This window comes from Leptopilina heterotoma, unplaced genomic scaffold, assembly GCF_015476425.1.
Source record: "Leptopilina heterotoma isolate Lh14 unplaced genomic scaffold, ASM1547642v1 Lhet_19, whole genome shotgun sequence".
NCBI lineage: Eukaryota > Metazoa > Arthropoda > Insecta > Hymenoptera > Figitidae > Leptopilina > Leptopilina heterotoma.
Genome location: NW_025110908.1, coordinates 1,408,664 through 1,427,921, shown reverse-complemented (window position 1 = coordinate 1,427,921; position 19,258 = coordinate 1,408,664). Strand labels below are relative to the sequence as shown.

Here is a 19,258-nt window from a genome sequence, read left to right as displayed (position 1 = left end):
ATAAATGTCCGTTTATCGATTGAATGTACACGCGGGAGATCAAGATTCTCAGTATGTATATACTTACTGAACACGCTGATTCATATACTCAAAACTTTGATATTCACTTTAATTTCCAACATTCATGGACTGTCAACGAAAATAGATATTATTAATCACATAACGATGTACTACAAACCTATAAATTGACAGGTCAGTTCATCATCGTGAATTCTAGAAATATTTCAATTTTAACTAATATTTCGTATATATAATAGTTATAGATATTTAGTGGCGTTTCTTGGCTGTTTGCCAAAAATAATTTCTCTATATTTAATATACGATTATTGGAGCATTATATATGGGGGGGGGAAATATTCTGTTGACGAATAACGAAAAAGGAATGTTAAACAAATTCGAATGTATTGGACATATTGTGAAAATTTCGTAAAATGTTGCTGGGGGCTTCGGCTTCTTTATTAGTCATAAAGAATTTTATCAACAAATTTTTAAATAATTGAATTCTTCCTATGAATTTTAATAACATTTTTATAAGAATAATTATATTTTTCGAGAAATTTGATAAAAATTGTACAAAAAATAATAATTGAAATTCTGCGATAAGTTTTATTATTTATGAATATAATTTAATTATTGCGAAGGAATTAATAAACAATTTATGAAGAATTTAATTCTTGGGAAATTATTATTTATTATTTAAGAATTTTTAAAAAAAATTTGTACATAATTGAATTTGTGCGAAGAATTTTATTACTATCAAAATAATTGAATTTTTCCGAGAAATTTTATTGAAAATAATTAAATTCTTGTGAAAAATGCAAAATAATTGAAATTCTACATAAAAATTTATCAAAATATTTCAGAATAATTAAAATTCTGCGAAGAAATTTATCAAAATTTTTAAAAATATTTGAATTCTGAAATTTTATAAAAATTGTATTGAAAATAATTGAATCCTTGAAAAGAATTTAAAATAAATGAAATTCTGACAATAAATTTATAAACAATTTTAATAATAATGGAATTCTTTCCAAGAATTTTATTAAATAAATAACTGAAATACTAACAAGTAATTTATCAAAAATTTTAAGAACAATTGAAGTCTTTCCATAAAATTTTATTAAAAAGAATTGAATTTTAGTGAAAAATGCAAAATAATTGAAATTCTGCATAGAAATTTATTAAAATATTTAAGAATAATTGAATTCTTCTCAGAATTTTTACTAAAAATAACTGAATTCAAACGAAAACTTCAAAATAATTAAAATTCTCCAAAGAAATTTTATCAAAATTTTTAAGAATAATTGAATCTGATATTTAATTAAAATTGTATTTGAAAATAATTAAATACTTGCAAAGAATTGAAAATAATTGAAATTCTGATAAGTAATTAATTTTATATTAGAATTCGTGGTAATTTTATAGTTTATGAGGCAAACAAAAAAGACAGAAAAATTCGTAATTTTCTTATGAATTCTAAAAAATTAAAAATTTTTCCAATACTTTTAATAAAAATCCCTGACTTTTTCCTGATTTCCCTGACATCCCTGATTATGAACAATTCAGTCTGTTGGAAAATTGAAATTGGAATTTTTTTCATATCAGTTGAGATTCTAAAAATATAAATTGAATTAGAGAAGAAAATGAGTTAAAAATTTTGGAAAATAAATAAATATTAGAAGTGTTATAGAAATTTTTAAAAATAATTAAATTTCAAATTGTAATTATAAAAGATTTGAATTTTATTAATTTTTTTTTAAATAATTGTGTTTTTGAAGAAATAAAAGTGAAAAAATGTTTTAGAAAAAAATAAAATTTTAGAAAAACTTTGAATTAAAGTTACTACCGGAATATAAGGGAAAAAGTTTAAAACTTTTCTGAAAATTAGGATTTTATGACAATCCGGAATGAAAAATGACCTTTTCGTATTTTCAATTGATTAGAACCATTTTCTTGCGGCTTAAAGTCTAAAATAATTGTTGGATTCAAACATATTATTCTCCAGTGGATTTGAATTTTATTTAATAAATTTAAGAATCTTAAATAATTAAAAATAAAATTTATTTAATTTGATTAAAATTTTTATTTGAAAAATTAATTTATTAAATCAAATTATTAATGAATTAAAAATTAACCAGTGTATTTAAAGAAACATTTCTTTGAAGCAAAGAAATAGTTTTTTCCAAAATCAAAATTTTCTTGATACAAAGAAAAAGTTTTGTTAAAAAAAACAAAATTTCCTTGAAAGAAATAAACTTTTTCCTCGGATGTCGTTATATACAAACATTTACCGATAAATTAATCCCATCAAGTGGAAAGGGGAACTGCAAACGAATTCTGCCGTTAATTGCATGACAACGAGCCGTGGATATATATTTTTTGCCAACAACAACAGCAGCAGTAGCAGCAGACTAGATTTAGCTAATTGCAAGTTAATTTCATTATAGAGATACTCTCGTGCTCTCACAGCACAGCGAGTGCTCCCCTTAATCAATGCATACAATAACAACAATAACTACCTTAAAGTCCATGACATTGTACATTATGGAGAGTAAATTGATGATATAAACACCGGTACACGTGTTGCAGACTTTAAGTGACGTGTTGAACGATCTAATGATGAGTGACCTTGACAAACAGGTTGAATTTTTTTAAATCAGTCCTTATATTCTCACATGTAAGCTTCTCTCCTATTTGAAACGTTATGTTATTAGCAAGCAAGAGTCTCGCTTCACAATTCATCCACTGACGAGCTGGATGAGCAGAAATCTAATGTGCAAATCAAGTTGTCGGCACATTGATTACGATTTATACGTGTGACTTATTTTGACGCCTACCTGAATATATATGTAACCATGTGTGTGTGCTGTGAGTACGTTTTGCATAAAGTGCAAGATTGTTTTTTTTGTCATAAAATTATTTTTTGCCTCGTAATTTTAATGCATTTACTTGCACACATACAAAGCGGACGTTTATTTCTTTTAACTGTAAAGAACTATCAATTATCACTTTTTTTTTGTTTGTGTCACTCATTTCATATAAATTGTCTGAACGTTTTTTCATTATTGATTCTTTAATCAGTTTTAATAATCTAATAACGTTGAGGCATTAAATTTATGAATTTTTGAAAATTCCATGGAAATGGTTGAAAAAAAAATTTAAGGTTTTCCCTGACTTTCGGAGAAAAATTTTATTTTCACTTTCACTTTGATGGAAAGTGAAAATATGTCAAAGTGAAAATCAAAGTAAAAACTAAAGTGAAAACCAAAACGAAATTACGTAATCGACCACTAAAGCTTTTCCCTGACTTCAAGAGAAAATTTTTATTTTCACTTTCACTTTGATAGAAAGTGAAAATATGTCAAAGTGAAAACCAAAGTGAAAACCAAAATGAAAAATTGACCCCTAAAGGGTCGATTACGTAATTTCATTTTGGTTTTTTTAGTTTTAATTTTGGTTTTAATTGACAGACAAAAAACAGTTAATTTTCATAAAAAATTTTCAAAAAAAAAAAAAAATTTGTAAAAAAACAAAAACATTTGAACTAGTGAAAGTATTTAAAAATACGGACTTTACGGACCAAACATGAAAAATTACGGACCTACGGACCAATTACTGACAAAAAATATAACCAGTCCGAGTCAAATAAGATTACATTTTATACTTCAAACTATAAATTAAAATTCTTCATGTTTTATAATAATTCAATACCTATAGCAAATTGATAAAATCACTATTTTATATTATTAGAATATTGTACCTACTTCTTCAAAATTATTTTCATCATTTCAATTCAATTATTATTTTCAAGAATTTTAAACTAAAATTCTTCTTTAAAGCAATTAATTTTCAAAAAAGTGCTCTGACAATTTTCAAATCCATTTGTTTAAAATATTCAATTTTAAAGATTTCAATTGTTCGTAAATTCATCAAGTAAATATATATTAGAAAATGAAAACTTCAAATAATATAAAAAAAAATCAATTAAATTTAAAAAAAAAATGAATTTCAAAATTCAATTATTTCTAAAAATTTACGCTATATTGCTTTTAATATTCAATTATTATCTAAAATTTTAACTAAAATTCATTTTTAAATCAATTTTTATTAAAAAATTCAACTCTAATTCAATTACTTAAATACAAAAAGAAATAATTTATTAAATAATTCAATGTTTCTTAAAATTCAATTCTCCTAAAGAATTTTATCAACAAAATTTTTAAGTAATTAAATTCTTTCTACAATTTTAAATAAAATGTTTAAAAATAATTAAATTTTCTGGAAAATTCGATTAACATTGTTTTAAAAATAATTGAAATTCTGCCATGAGTTTTATGATTTATAAAAATAAATGAATTCCAATATTTTTTAAATTTGAAACTTTTTGAAAATAATTGAAATTTTGTCAAGAATTGTATTAAAATTTTTGAAAATAATTGAATTTTGGAGAAGAATTTAATTATTTTTAAAAATAATTGAAATTTTATAAAAATTTTGAAAATAATTGAATTTCGGAGAAGAATTTAATTATTTTAAAAAATAATTGAAATTTTAATGAGAATTTTATTAAAAATTTTGAAAATAATTGAATTTTAGAGAAGAATTTAAATATTTTTAAAAATAATTAAAATTTTATTAAAAATTTTGAAAATAATTGAATTTTGGAGAAGAATTTAATTAGTTTTAAAAATAATTGAAATTTTGATGAGAATTTTATTAAAAATTTTGAAAATAATTGAATTTTGGAGAAGAATTGAATTATTTTGAAAAATAATTGAAATTTTGATGAGAATTTTATTAAAAATTTTGAAAATAATTGAATTTTGGAGAAGAATTTAATTAGTTTTAAAAATAATTGCAATTTTATAAAAATTTTGAAAATAATTGAATTTCGGAGAAGAATTTAATTATTTTGAAAAATAATTGAAATTTTGATGAGAATTTTATTAAAAATTTTGAAAATAATTGAATTTTGGAGAAGAATTTAATTATTTTGAAAAATAATTGAAATTTTGATGAGAATTTTATTAAAAATTTTGAAAATAATTGAATTTTGGAGAAGAATTTAATTAGTTTTAAAAATAATTGAAATTTTATAAAAATTTTGAAAATAATTGAATTTCGGAGAAGAATCATTATTTTGAAAAATAATTGAAATTTTGATGAGAATTTTATTAAAAATTTTGAAAATAATTGAATTTTGGAGAAGAATTTATTTATTTTTAAAAATAATTAAAATTTTATTAAAAATTTTGAAAATAATTGAATTTTGGAGAAGAATTTAATTAGTTTTAAAAATAATTGAAATTTTGATGAGAATTTTATTAAAAATTTTGAAAATAATTGAATTTTGGAGAAGAATTGAATTATTTTGAAAAATAATTGAAATTTTGATGAGAATTTTATTAAAAATTTTGAAAATAATTGAATTTTGGAGAAGAATTTAATTAGTTTTAAAAATAATTGCAATTTTATAAAGATTTTGAAAATAATTGAATTTCGGAGAAGAATTTAATTATTTTGAAAAATAATTGAAATTTTGATGAGAATTTTATTAAAAATTTTGAAAATAATTGAATTTTGGAGAAGAATTTAATTATTTTGAAAAATAATTGAAATTTTGATGAGAATTTTATTAAAAATTTTGAAAATAATTGAATTTTGGAGAAGAATTTAATTAGTTTTAAAAATAATTGAAATTTTATAAAAATTTTGAAAATAATTGAATTTCGGAGAAGAATCATTATTTTGAAAAATAATTGAAATTTTGATGAGAATTTTATTAAAAATTTTGAAAATAATTGAATTTTGGAGAAGAATTTATTTATTTTTAAAAATAATTAAAATTTTATTAAAAATTTTGAAAATAATTGAATTCTGGAGAAGAATTTAATTAGTTTTAAAAATAATTAAAATTTTGACGAGAATTTTCTAAAAAATTTTGAAAATAATTGAATTTTGGAGAAGAATTTAACTATTTTGAAAAATAATTGAAATTTTGATGAGAATTTTATTAAAATTTTTGAAAATAATTGAATTTTGGAGAAGAATTTTATTAAAATTTTTGAAAATAATTGAATTTTGTCGAAGAATGTTGTTATTCATTTAATAAAGAATATTAAAATTTTTATGAATAATTGCATTTTTCGTGGAATTTCTTTTAAATTGTATTAAAAATTCTTGAAATTCTGCAATAAAAATAATTTAATTTCTAAAAGATGAAAAGAATTGAATGTTTTCGTAGAATTTTATAAAAATTGTTTTCAATAATTGAATTGTTTTAGAAAATTTTATTAAAATTAGTAGATATTGAAAATCATTGAATTGAGGAAAATTTTTGAAAATAATTGAAATTTTGACAAGAATTTTATTAAATAATTAAATTTCCAAAAAGAAATTTATTAATTTTAAAAATAATTAAATTTCTGCGAAGAATTTTATTACTTTTGAAAATAATTGAATTTCTGCAACCATTTGTAATTTCTCTAAAATTCTCAAAATTATTTCGGACAATTTATGAATTTATCGTCCTTTTTTAATCAAATTACGGACTTTTCGGAAATTTAAAAAAAAAACGGTATTTTACGGACTTGAAGCAAATTTACGGACCTAGTTCGAGTAAAGAAAAAAAGTAAAAACACTTTTTTCTGCGGTTGTTCTATTTAAAAGAGAACTTGTGAAACGGAAAACCAAAATCGCTCTCAGTATAGTGGCGTAACGCCTCAGTATATGGCATGCATTTCGTTTGAGAATTGTCCGGAGTCCGGAGATAAGGTAATCCCGGACCTGAAAACTCACCCAAACCCAAAACCACCTCAGTCGCTCTGGATACCAAGGGGTTTAATGCAAACTTAGTAGTCGAACACCTTCCCACTCAACGGAAAACAATAAACAGGATAACCGATTAAGCACGCTGTACTGGACTCCTTGTAACAAAATCCGCACCCTTTTCGCTTTCGAATTTCGCCGAGAGCGAATCGCGGAAAGTATAATACTCATTGAACCAAAAATATTGAGGGTGGTGGTGGTGGCTGCTCACGAAACGAACTTTTATCGATAATAAGTTGCGGGAGTTGAATAAGACATTGCCATTAATAAGAACTTTTATTTAGCTTTTCTGCTTTTCAAAAAAAAAAAAAAATACCCTCCTAACACTCGGACCATCATCTTTTCGCCAAATCAACTTCAATTGTTGGATTGTATTTATTTAACGGAAACTCCGAACGAAGTGTATTTTGTCGTTCTCGTTTTTTTTTTGGAGCATTAAAGAGAATGGATCAGGGAGATCCCCTCTCAATATTCTCCAACACGGCAGAAATGAAACGATAAATGGGAATAAATGATTTTAGTTGGAATAAATTTCTCCACTTTCGATAACTGACAAATTTTTTTCTTTTCGTTAAATAAAATTATGCAAAACAAATAAGATAAAAATGAAATCGAAAATGAAATATGGAAAATTGCAATTATATTTGAAACTAAATGTTATTTTACTATGCGAAACTTTTTCTATTAACATTTACTTTGTTCTTGACTCAGACTTTAAATTTAATTTTGATTTTGACTTTCACTTTAAGGTTTAAGGTGAGAGTCAAAGTCAAGGTCAAAAAATCAATATCAAAGTTAAACACTAATCACTTTAACCTTCACATTAAATTTCAGAATGGTGTTAGTTAAAGTAAATATTAAACTAAAAGTCAAAAAAATCATAGTCAAATTTCAAAACGAAAAGTTAATGTAGATGTTTAATTTCATAGTCAATATCGAATCGAAAGTCAAAGTTAAAATCAAAATATCTAGATTATAGTCAAACTACAATCAAACATCAAAGTTAAAGTCAAAAAATCAATGTCAAAGTCAAAATATCAAGGTTAAAGTCGAAATTAAATCTAAAGTCAAAATTGAAGTAAAAATATAAAGGTTTAAGTAAAATCTAATAAAAATTAAACTTAAAGTCGAAAAGTCAATTTAAAATCCTAAATTTTTGAGGTTAAAATCCAATTCGAATCAAAAGTCAAAGTTAAAGTAAAAAAATCAATCTCAAAGTCAAAATTAAAATGAAATGTTCAAGGTTAAAGTCGAAATCAAATTGAACGTTAAAGTTAAACGCAAAATGTTAAGGTTAAAGTCAAAATCGAAAGTCAAAGTTAAATAAAAAAAAATTAATGTCAAAGTCAAAAAGTAAAGGTTAAATCGAAATCAAATCGAAAATAATCAAAGTTAAAATAAAAAAAATCATTGTCTAAGTCAATATGTCAAGGTTACAGTCAAAATCCAATGAAAAATCAAAGCTTAAGTCAAAAAATCAATGTTAAAGTGAAAATTTTTAAGGTAAAAATCTAAATCTAACCAAAAATTAAAGTTAAAGTCAAAAAATCATTAAAAGAAACAAAATTCTTAAGTTTTAATTCAATTGCGACGAATAAAATCAAAGTTATCATAAAAAATTAACATCAAAGTCAAAATGTCAAGGTTAAAGTCAAAGATAAATAAAAAAAAAATTAATATCACAGTTAAAGTGAAAGTTAAAAATTCGCGGTTAAAGTTAAAATCAAGTCAAAAGTCAGAGTTAAAGTGAAAATGTCAAAGTTAAAGTCAAAATCTAATTAAAAATCAATGCCAAAGCAAAAAAAAAGAATGAATGTCAAAGTCAAAAATTCAAGGTTACAGTCGAAATCAAAGCGAAAGTCAAAGTTAAAGTCAAAATGTCGAGGTTAAAGTCAAAATTTTTAAGGTTAAAGTGAAAGTTAAATAAAAAAAAATTAATGTTAATGAATAAAATTCATGGTTTAAGTTAAATTCAAATCGAAAGACAGAGTTAGAATGGAAATATCAAGCATAAAGTCAAAATCTAATAAAAAATCAGAGTTAAAGTAAAATAATCAATGTAAGAATAAAAATTTTTAAGGTTAAATTCAAAATTGAATCGAAAGTCAAAGTTAAAATAAATAAATCAATGTCAAGATCAATGTTAAAGTAAAAAATTCGACGATGAAGTTAAAATCAAGTCAAAAGTCAGAATTAAAGTGAAAATGTCAAAATCTAATCAAAAATCAAGGATAAACTAAAAAAAAATTAATGTAAAAGTCAGAATTTTTAAGGTTAAAGTAAAAATCAAATTGAAAGTCATAAGAAAAATAAATAAATCAATGTCAAAGTTAAAGTAAAAAATTCAAGGTTAAAGTCGAAAACAAAGCGAAAGTCAAAATGTCAAGGTTAAAGTGAAAATGTAATAAAAAAAATTAGAGTTAAAATAAAAAAATCAATGTAAGAATCAAAATTGTTAAGGTTAAATTCAAAAATTAATAATAAGTCAAAGTCAAAATAATTCAATCAATGTCAAAATCAATGTTAAACTAAAAAAATTCGACGTTAAAGTTAAAATCAAATCGAAAGTCAAAGCTAAAGTCAAAATGTGTAGGTTTAAGTCAAAATCTAATAAAAAATAAAAGGTATAATCTAAGTGAGAGTCAAAATTATAATCAAGGCTAACGTCAAAAAGTGAATGTCAAATGCAAGTCGAAAGTAAAATTAAGATTACATATTCGCACTCCCAGGAAGCTTGCTACAATATTTTCTGGTTAGCTTGCGGTAATCTTGCCACAATATTAAAATTGTAATGTCAGCAATAATTTTATGACTCTGGCATCTTTAATTATTATTATAAAACATGAAGATAGCGATCACTCCGAGTCGAAGACTCGGAGTTATCGCTATCTTCATGTTTTATAATTGAGGGCCTGGATGCTATAATAATTAAAATTTTAATATTATAAACATTAATATTGCAGCAAGCTTACATAGCAAGTTTCACGCAACTGGAATCAACCCCACGCGTTTAGAATGTAAATACCAAAGACGTTTTATGTTCAACAGTACAAAAATTTAGGCGATAAAAAATAGAAATCTGACACCGCCCATTCATCAAAAGCCACCGAAAGTTTGGCCGAGATATGACATAAAATCTAAATGATGATATTCTTTTTCTCCAGTGAGCGTGATATTCAAAAGTACTTTTTTCTCTCTCTTTATTCTTCTTAAAAAGTTTTTTCCTAGCCTCTTAAGTCCCAAACTTGGTGTGCTTCGGTAGCAAGGAAAGAATCGTCGACCAAAACTAAAGAGAAAGAGAGAAAGAGGGGGAAAAAAAGGAAAACTTTGAAATACTCAACTAGAAAGATTTTCTTAGACTTCCCCCTTGATAGATCTCTGCACGAGTGCTCGCTGGGCGCGAGAGAAAGGGGTAAGTTTCGTCCGTTGAATTGATTGACGCCTTCGCTCGCAATCATGTTGTATGTTCCAACTTTCTCCATTACAGCCAATATGCAATGTTACCAACATTCCGCTCACGGCGCAATAATGTATAAAGGAACGGGTTAAATCGCTCGACCTTTATTGCCGTCTTAAAGCAGTTAAGTTAATCCGAGTGTTTCGGGAGTGGGGGGGCAGGGGGACGAAGGGGGGTGAGTTCGGTATTGGATCGCTTTTTGGTGTATTTCTCCGGGAGACAAAAACATTAACATAAATCAGGAAGAACTGTAGGCGAGGGCGAGAAAGCGGCAATGAGTTCAGTGGTGTGGGTTTCGTCGAGCTCTGTGGGGGCTACGAGTCGGATGTTTATTCGATTCACTTTTACCCACACCCCTCTCTCCAAAAACCACCTTTATCCCCCAGGCACGAGTCTCACTCGTAATTAGAACCGTGAAAACTTGCGAAAACTGATGATGGTGGTGGTGGTGGTAGTTGCTTCTTCGAATCGAACCGTTAGCGTAATATGTATTTTTAGCGTGTAAGGTAAACTGACGCTTCCCGCGATACTACCACTCGAGTTCAGAAGACAAACACAATCCTTATACTCTTTTCGTTTTCAATTTTTTCCCCTCCAATGTTTATTCAAAATAATATTTTTAAAAGCAGTTGAAAATTTATGTAACGCGAAAAATTATTTTTCCAAAGAACGTTGAAAAGTTTAATGCGCGCATATAGTTAAAGGGTGCATTATTGTATAAGAGCATTTGTTTTTGCTAAAGATGAAAAATAGTTATTTTTTCTCATTTTTGTCACATAATAAACATTGGAGAAGGAAGAATTGAGTTTGTGAAAGTTTTGTCGATTGGAAAGAGTAAGCAAAAGCTAAAGGGCTGGAAGGTGCCACTTACAACTCCCCAACTCCTGCGTGTTGCACGAGTGGCAACCCTCGACCTCAACTCTTTCGCTTTTAGCGGGAATTTCGATGAATTGCTGGCCACTACGAGCAATAAATAATGCATTTTGTGTTTGCCCCCAGTAAAAGGGTCTCTCTTCCACCCCAAAGGGCTGCCAACTACCTCGTGGACCACCCCTAAATTTTAAAGCGATTTCAAACTCTCCCATCAGTTCCAAAGAGTTCAATAAGGAACAATTGACTGTTGACTGCTGAAAAGTCAATGCCCCACAATCAGAATCTAAATTCACTAAACCGCATGAAAATGGGAAATTCTAGCTAATTATGGTTAAAAACTGTTGCCAACGTAAACAAACTATGAGCTGTACTTTGAAACATTAACGAACATCTAAAACAACATTCCTAATGGTCATTGTCAAAGGCAAAATTAGTTTAAAACCTTAAAATTTTTTTTTTTTTTTAATCTAGTCAAAATCAATTAAAATCTAGTCAACCATGGCCAACAAGAAAATATTTTGAACCCCCAAAATATCCATATTTTGATTATTTTTGAAAATATAACAAACCATGGTCATGAGGAAAACTAGTTAAAATCTGAAAATTTATATATCTTGACTATGACAGACTTCGCACTCGATAATTAATTTTAAAAATGTTTGTTAAATTCAGGAAATGGTCAAACTTTGGCTCAAAGCTCGATTACTTTAGCTAAAGTCCCTTAGCCATCGTTAGCTGGAATTTGCCATTTTTCTCTTTCATCCACTCATAATTATAGAGGCCAATAAACTGCTCCATCAACAAATAATCACATTATATACATTCTTAAAAAGCGTGCTTAAACAAAATATAAAAACGATATCTTCAAGTGCAGATTCTCTTCAAGATAAGTTCACAATGGATGTTTAAACGCAAATGGAAGTATAGAAAGTAACCCGGGGAGGAAAGTAGAGAAGAAACAAGATAATGGCATTACAAAATTATGGAGCATATTGTCTGCAATTTATCGGACAGATCAACGGAGCCAATTATGCTCAGTTACCGTGTTTATTCCACAGCATCTTAAGAAGATTCAATTTATTTCTAGAAACCTTATATTCATTCATCCGTCTCCTTCAACCCTTTCTGTTGTGATTTTCCATCTACTTTTAAGATAATTGCACCGGCGTTTCGTAATAATTCGACAGAAACGCACATCTTTAGCTTTTAGAATACTCTTTTCATTTTGTCTCATTTATATTCTTATTTTTCATTTATATATTTAAATGGCAATTGGAATATTTACAAAAAAACAACTGTTGCCAGTAAAAATTTGAGTTTGTTTCTCCCTGACTTTTCCCTGATTGCCAAATAGAATTTTAACTTTCTTCTAGATTTTAGCTTTTGGACTAAATTTTTTCATTTTGACTTTTCATTTAATATTTTAATGTTGATTCGAGAATTTAAAAATTTAATAATAATTCACAGTAAAACGTGAAGAGTTAAAATAACACCAGAATGGATTAAAATAATCTATTTTGGTGTTATTTTTAACTATGAATGAAATTTTACTTTAAATAAAACACCAAAGTCAACGATTTGTAAAAATTCAACGAATTTAACTTCTCCAGGGAGAATAGTAAGTTACTAACTTACTAACTAACTTAGTAACATAGTTACTAAATTCAATTGTGTTCAAAAATTTTTAAAAATTCTCGACAAAATTTCAATTTTCCTTATAAATAATAAAATTCTTCTGTGATATTCAATTATTTTACAAAATTTTAATCAAATTCTTGTCAAAATTTCAATTATTTTCAAAAGTTTTCTAAAATTCAATGATATCCACTATTTCAATCAAATTTTCCAAAAAAATTCCATTATTAAAAAAAATTTCAATAAATTTCTACGCAAACATTCAATTATTTTCATAAATAATAAAAATTTTTACAGGAATTCAATTATTTACAATATTTTTTTTAATTTCTTCGCAATAAATCAATTATTTTCATAAATAATAGGTAACATTTTTACAGGGATTCAATTATTTTAATAAATAATAAAATTCTTTTAGGAATTCAATTATTTTCATAAATAATAAAACTCATTGCAGAATTTCAATTATTTTTAATGCAATTTTAATCGAATTCCTCGAAAAATGTAATTATTCTTAACAATTTTATTAAAATTCGTCCAAAGAATTTAATGATTTAAAAAATTTGTTGATAAAATTTTTTATGAGAATTTAATTTTAAGAAACATGAAATTAATAAATTATTTATTTTTGTATTTAAATAATTGAATTCTCGTAGAATTTACTAATAAAAATGATTTTAAAAATGAATTTCAGTTAAAATTTTAGATTATAATTAAACATTACAAGCATTATAACGTGGATTTTTAGAAATAATTAAATTTTGAAAAAGTTTCAAACTAAAATCATTTAAATTCTTAATTTTTAATATTTTTGACAAACAATTCTGTAGAATTAATTCTTTTTACAAGTTTAATAGGATTTTTATTGAAATTATTTTAACTTTTTATTTTTCAATATATATTTAATTGCAGAATTTCCGAATAATTGAATTGAAATTTTGTAAAATTAAATTGTAAGCGAATAAATTTGAAAATTCTCATAAAACTCATCGCAGCTTTTCAATTATTTGTCATACAATTATAATTGAATTCCTCGAAAAAAGTAATTATGTTCATGCAAGCTTTAATAAAATTCGACAAAAAGGATTCAATTATTTAAAAATTTGTTACTAAAATTCTTTATGAGAATTGAATTTTGAGAAACATTCACTTATTCAATAAATTATTTATTTTTGCATTTAACTAATTAAATTCTTGCAGAATTTTCCAATAAAAATTGATTTTCATTTCATAAAAATGAATTTCAGTTAAAATATTAGATTATAATTGAATATTAAAAGCAATATAGCGTGAATTTTTAGAAATAATTGAATTTTGAAATTAATTTTTTTGAAAAAATTTAATTGAATTTTCTTTTATATTATTTGAAGTTTTTATTTTCTAATATGCATTTAATTAAAAAGTTTAGGAATAATTGGAATTTCGTGAAATTGAATATTGTAAAGAAATGGATTTGAAAATTGCCAAAGAACTTTTTCGAAAATTATTAAAAATAATAGATATAAAGTAAAATTGTAGTTAAAAATAGTTGAAAATAATAATTGAATTGAAATAATGAAAATAATTTTGAAGAAGTATAATATTCTCATAATATAAAATAATAATTTTATTACTTGCTCATCTTTAATTACTATAAAATATGAAGAAATCGATGACTCCGAATCGAATCACTCCGAACTCGGAGTTATCGATATCTTCATGTTTTATAGTTTTAAAAAAATTTAATAAACTAAAATTTAATTCATTGTAAAAAATAACACCAAAATTGATTATTTTAATCTTTTTTGGTGTTAATTTAATCTTCAACACTTTTTAATACCTCACGATTTACTGTGAATTTATCAAAAAATTGCGGTATTGTTGTCATCAGTGGCTAATATTTTTCTCCAGTAAAAGAAAGTAAAATTTACAGAAGTACCTGTAACTCGCCACGTGATTGATGTTTGGACGTTGATACCCAACGGAATATTTGAATCATTCTGCACCAGTAGTAAAATAGATCCTTACCTGAAAATAAAAAATAAAATATAAAAATCCAATGCCCAGTGTAATAAATCTCTCCAAGTTTTCATAAATTAAGAAATTCTACATAAATAAGAGCTCACGAGACATAACCAGAGCGCATTTAATTTCCAAAAATTGATTTATACGATTGTTTATGATTTCTAAAATTATCAATAAAATTGAGACGCCAAAATGTTATAAGACAATTTGAAAATAAAATTGAAAATAAATTTGAAAATAAATTTCACATTAGCAGGATGCTTCAAAAAAAAAAAAAAAAAAAAAATTAGTGCCATCAATCAAAGATATAATCAATAAATTGTAGATTAATTGATAAAGTGTGCACTTTGTGCTTTTAGGCGTTGCTTCTCGCAAAGATAAAAAGGAAAGTGAAAGAAAAAACTTTCTTATTAACACAATCAATCAAGCTTTCTTCGAATTTAAAGTATTTTTCTCGATTTTCCGGGTTTCCGAGCAAGAAGACGGGTTTGAAAGACTCGCATACACACACAGAAAGTGAGAGAGAGAGGGGGTGAAGTGGAGTGAAACGCAGGGCAACTTTTGGCAATCGATACCAAATTAAGGCGCGATGTTTGCTTTCAAGGGAGCTAATTATATCGTGCTACACTTCTTACCTACAGTCATCTCTTTTCTTAGAAAATTCACAAACACATTGCCCACTAAATTGCACACTTACTCAAACATCTGGTTTATCCCTTTTTTTCCCAATTTTCAGAAAGTAATGTTTTTTTTAATCAGATTGGCTTTATCAGAGTTTTTCTGCTTATATCAAATTGAGACAAAAAAACGTATCAAAATTGTTGCAATAATTTTGATACGTTTTTTGTCTCAATTTGATATAAGCAGAAAACTCTGATAATAATTAAAGTACACTAGTGGTGTGGTAATAAAAATTATCACCCAGGGTGAAAAAAAACACTTGTTTCATTCCCTGAGAGACATTAAATTCGCATTTGAAAAATATGTATATTTTCGATCATGAATTGATAATGGCAACAATTTGTTTTGTTTCACGACTTGGTAGTTTCGGAGAGCGACAGTGAACATCCCTCTTGACTTTTATGTGCGTTTTATGAAAGGGAGCGTAACGCTGTGAAAACTGCCCAATAAACTTAATTTAAGTATCCCACGCGAAACCTCTATAACGATATACTAATCATATTCTAACTCTTGTCTTTATGGACTCACAGCTTCATTTGGGGCTCTGACAATAGAGAAAAAAAAATTCACTCACGAAGAGGCTGCGACAATATTTCCCCGAATCGCAAAACCAAGAACCGTACAATTCTTTTCCGATAAAAATTTCCTCGGACAAATATTTTCTACTTTCTAAAGAAATTATAGTTGTTCCAATTGTTTGGAAAGAGAATTGTTTGAATTAAAATTTAGAGACAAATAAAGTCGGGATAAATTAATAAATGATAAAAGAAAAGAGTTGACCAAAATCCCCCTTAATTTGAAAACTCCATGTACTTTAATTAATAATCCAACAAATAACGATTGCAAAGATACGGTGATCAAGTATGTACACTAATAATTTTCATCCCATGAAAACGTCTTAAAATGTCAAAAGCTGAAGGGTTTCCGACACATCTTCTAGACGTCTGACTTTAATAATTAATATTCAAGTCCAGCATTTTCCGGAGAGCAAGATAATTGTTCTCGCAAAAGATATCAGTGATCCTCAGCCTAAGAATGTTTCTTGAAATATAGATATGTGTGTGCAAATATTTATGTGCGTACACTGAGAAAACGATTTATTTGATTCAATCCAATTGTGTCACTAAAATATGTCACTATAAACACTTAAATATCTCATTATACTTAAGTTTAATTGAAACATAATTTTTGATTCATTTCAAGAAATAATATATTTAATTCAAACATAATCGGAGTGGTCACAAGTTTCAGTTTATCAATTTCCCTGACAATTTACTGACATTAAAATTACTTTTCCTGACAAAATTCTTTTTTTACAGAAAAATATGAATGTATACGAAAAATAAGTCAAATTTATGAATTTTAATAATTTCTAAAAATTACAATTATAACCATTCCTGAATTTAATTATTTTCTGCAATTTTTAACTCAACTTCATCTCTGAATTTAAAAAAATTTCCAAACAATTAAAATTTGATAAAATTTTTTAAAAATAAATGAATTTTTGAAAAATTTAGATAAAAATGATCAAACATTTGAAGAGTTTTAATTGTAAACAGGACCATGATTTCTCAAAAATTTTAATATGTCCAAAAAGTAAATTTTCATAAATTTTTATTTACATTGTGGGAGCGTCCACAAATTATGTCACGCAATTTTTTTGAGTTTTTCGACCCCCCCCCCTTCCCCCCTATTACGCAATTTCACATGTGAAAAATACCTTGTGTCACGTTTAGTACAGACCCTCCCCCTTGCCCAAAAAACGTGACATTATTTGTAAACGCTCCTTGTTCGAAGATAATTGTATTTTTAAAAAATTACTATAAAACAATTCTAATAATTAGTTTTTAAAAATATTTTAATGGAATTTTTTTCGAAAATAATTGAATTTCTTAAAAAAAATTTTCTATAATTTAAAAAAACTAATTAATTTTCTGATGAAGTTTAATTAAAAATTTTGAACATGATATTGTTTTCTCAAAAATGTTGAAAATAATTCTAAAATGTTATTCTTGTTGTATGTATTAGAATTTTTGAAAATATGTAATTGAAAGAACTGAATAGTAGCTAATTTTCATTGATTTTAATTTTTAAATTTATCTTTAAAGATTTTTTATTCTTCAAAAATTGATTTTAAAAAATTGTAACAAAATACTTAAAAAAAATTGATTATTTTCAATTAAATTTTACAAAATTTCAAATATATTAAAAAAGATTTTTACTAAAGATATATTTGAAAAATTTAATTATGTTAAAAAATGATTAAAAAACAATTTTTGAAAGATTTGTTTATAGTTATTTTTCGCATTATAAAAATCAAAATAAGTTTCACTTTTTTTACTAAAGATTGTGGTATTTTGTTGCAATGTTTGGAAAGAAAAGTCGAAAAAAGTCTCCATTTTCTTAATTTTCCTCAGAAAAATTTTTTTTCCTGATATTTCCTTGACTTTACTGACAAAAATTTTGTTTCCCTGAGATTTCCCTGACTTTATTGACATGTGACCACCCTGACAATTTATGGTTGATTTTAAATTATTTATAATCAACTTTTAAATTTGAACTAAAAAAAAAATTTGTAAACACTTTTTTTTAATCAAAACAGAATATATGTTTTAATTAAACAAAATTATTGAAACAAATAATATTTTTGAATCAAAGCAGCAGATATTTTCTATAATTACATAATCGACTCCTTGATTCTTTTTTCGAGTCGTTAAATCACTAATATTTTTTTTAAATGTAGCAAGATTGCAGCAAATAGGAAAATGTCCTCATAATTTTGTATGCTGCAATTTTAGAGGCCAGTTGTATTTAGAATATAATTGTTTTATTGATTTACAAGACAATGTAAAGAAAAATTTCCCCACTAAGTATAAAATTTTAAATTCCCGAACTAAGAATACTAGAAGAAATACTAAGAATTTAGAAAATCCTAAAAAATCGTATAGTTTTATATATTCCAAGAGTTTTTCGATAAAAATTATAATCAACTTCTGTAGAGCACTTCCTAAAATTTAATATAAAATATTTCTTGGAAGAAGAAAAAATTGTTCCGATTTTATATATTAAAATAAGAATTCTCTCAAAGTCATTGGCGCAAAGATACCTAAAAATTCTTATATGTACTTTTCTGCAGATTCTTTAAAAACTATACCACATCTTCAGTTTTGGAATAAGTTCTACAATTTTTCACGATCAATATTTTTGCTTGTCTATTCAATGATAGACTATTACTGGAACTTATCGATTTTAAGTAACTATACTCTCAAAGTCTGAATAAGTAAAATTTCCCTTATTTAGAGCTATAGCTCTCTCTCTCATTCAATTAATTGAATTGAATGATATGAATACATAGCCGACATAGACCTTATGAAAAAGAAAAAAAAAGAGAGAGAGGGAGAGAGGCAAATGGGACAACTTGCCCCTACCTCTCGGGTCACCAAACACCTTCTGTACGCGCCAAAAGAAACAAGAAAAAAAGAAGCGAGAAAAAGTTGAAGATTTTGAAGAAGTAAAGCCGGAAGCGTGATCCATAATCGGGGACTCCTCTCGATTCATTCTCGATGAATGACGAAAGAGACAGAGTGGTAAAAACGACCTCGTGACGTTGCGCGAATCGCCTCATCTCACCCCGTTCTTCTTTTCATCAAGAGAATTGTAAGGGACGATGAAGAGTGGGGTAGGGGAGGGGGGAGGGATATAAAAAATTGCTAACCACCGACAGAATGAAGGCGTGTCGCTGAGGATGCATTGTCCTAACGAAAACGCCAACTAATCTAC

The 19,258-nt window shown here is 25.8% G+C and overlaps 1 protein-coding gene across 10 annotated transcripts in view; it reads right to left on the bottom strand.

The window, feature by feature from the left end:
* Positions 1-19,258, bottom strand: part of LOC122500649 (forkhead box protein P1) — a 447,350-nt gene that overhangs the window by 358,151 nt on the left and 69,941 nt on the right. For 7 of the 10 annotated variants that reach the window (XM_043609684.1, XM_043609672.1, XM_043609677.1 and 4 more), the window contains exon 2: positions 14,712-14,800. The exons of the other annotated variants lie outside the window; for them this stretch is intronic. In XM_043609684.1, the coding sequence (XP_043465619.1) occupies positions 14,712-14,771 (60 nt within the window). In that variant the 5' untranslated portion in view covers positions 14,772-14,800. The remainder of the gene's footprint in view (positions 1-14,711; positions 14,801-19,258) is intronic. 10 annotated transcript variants of the gene reach the window in all.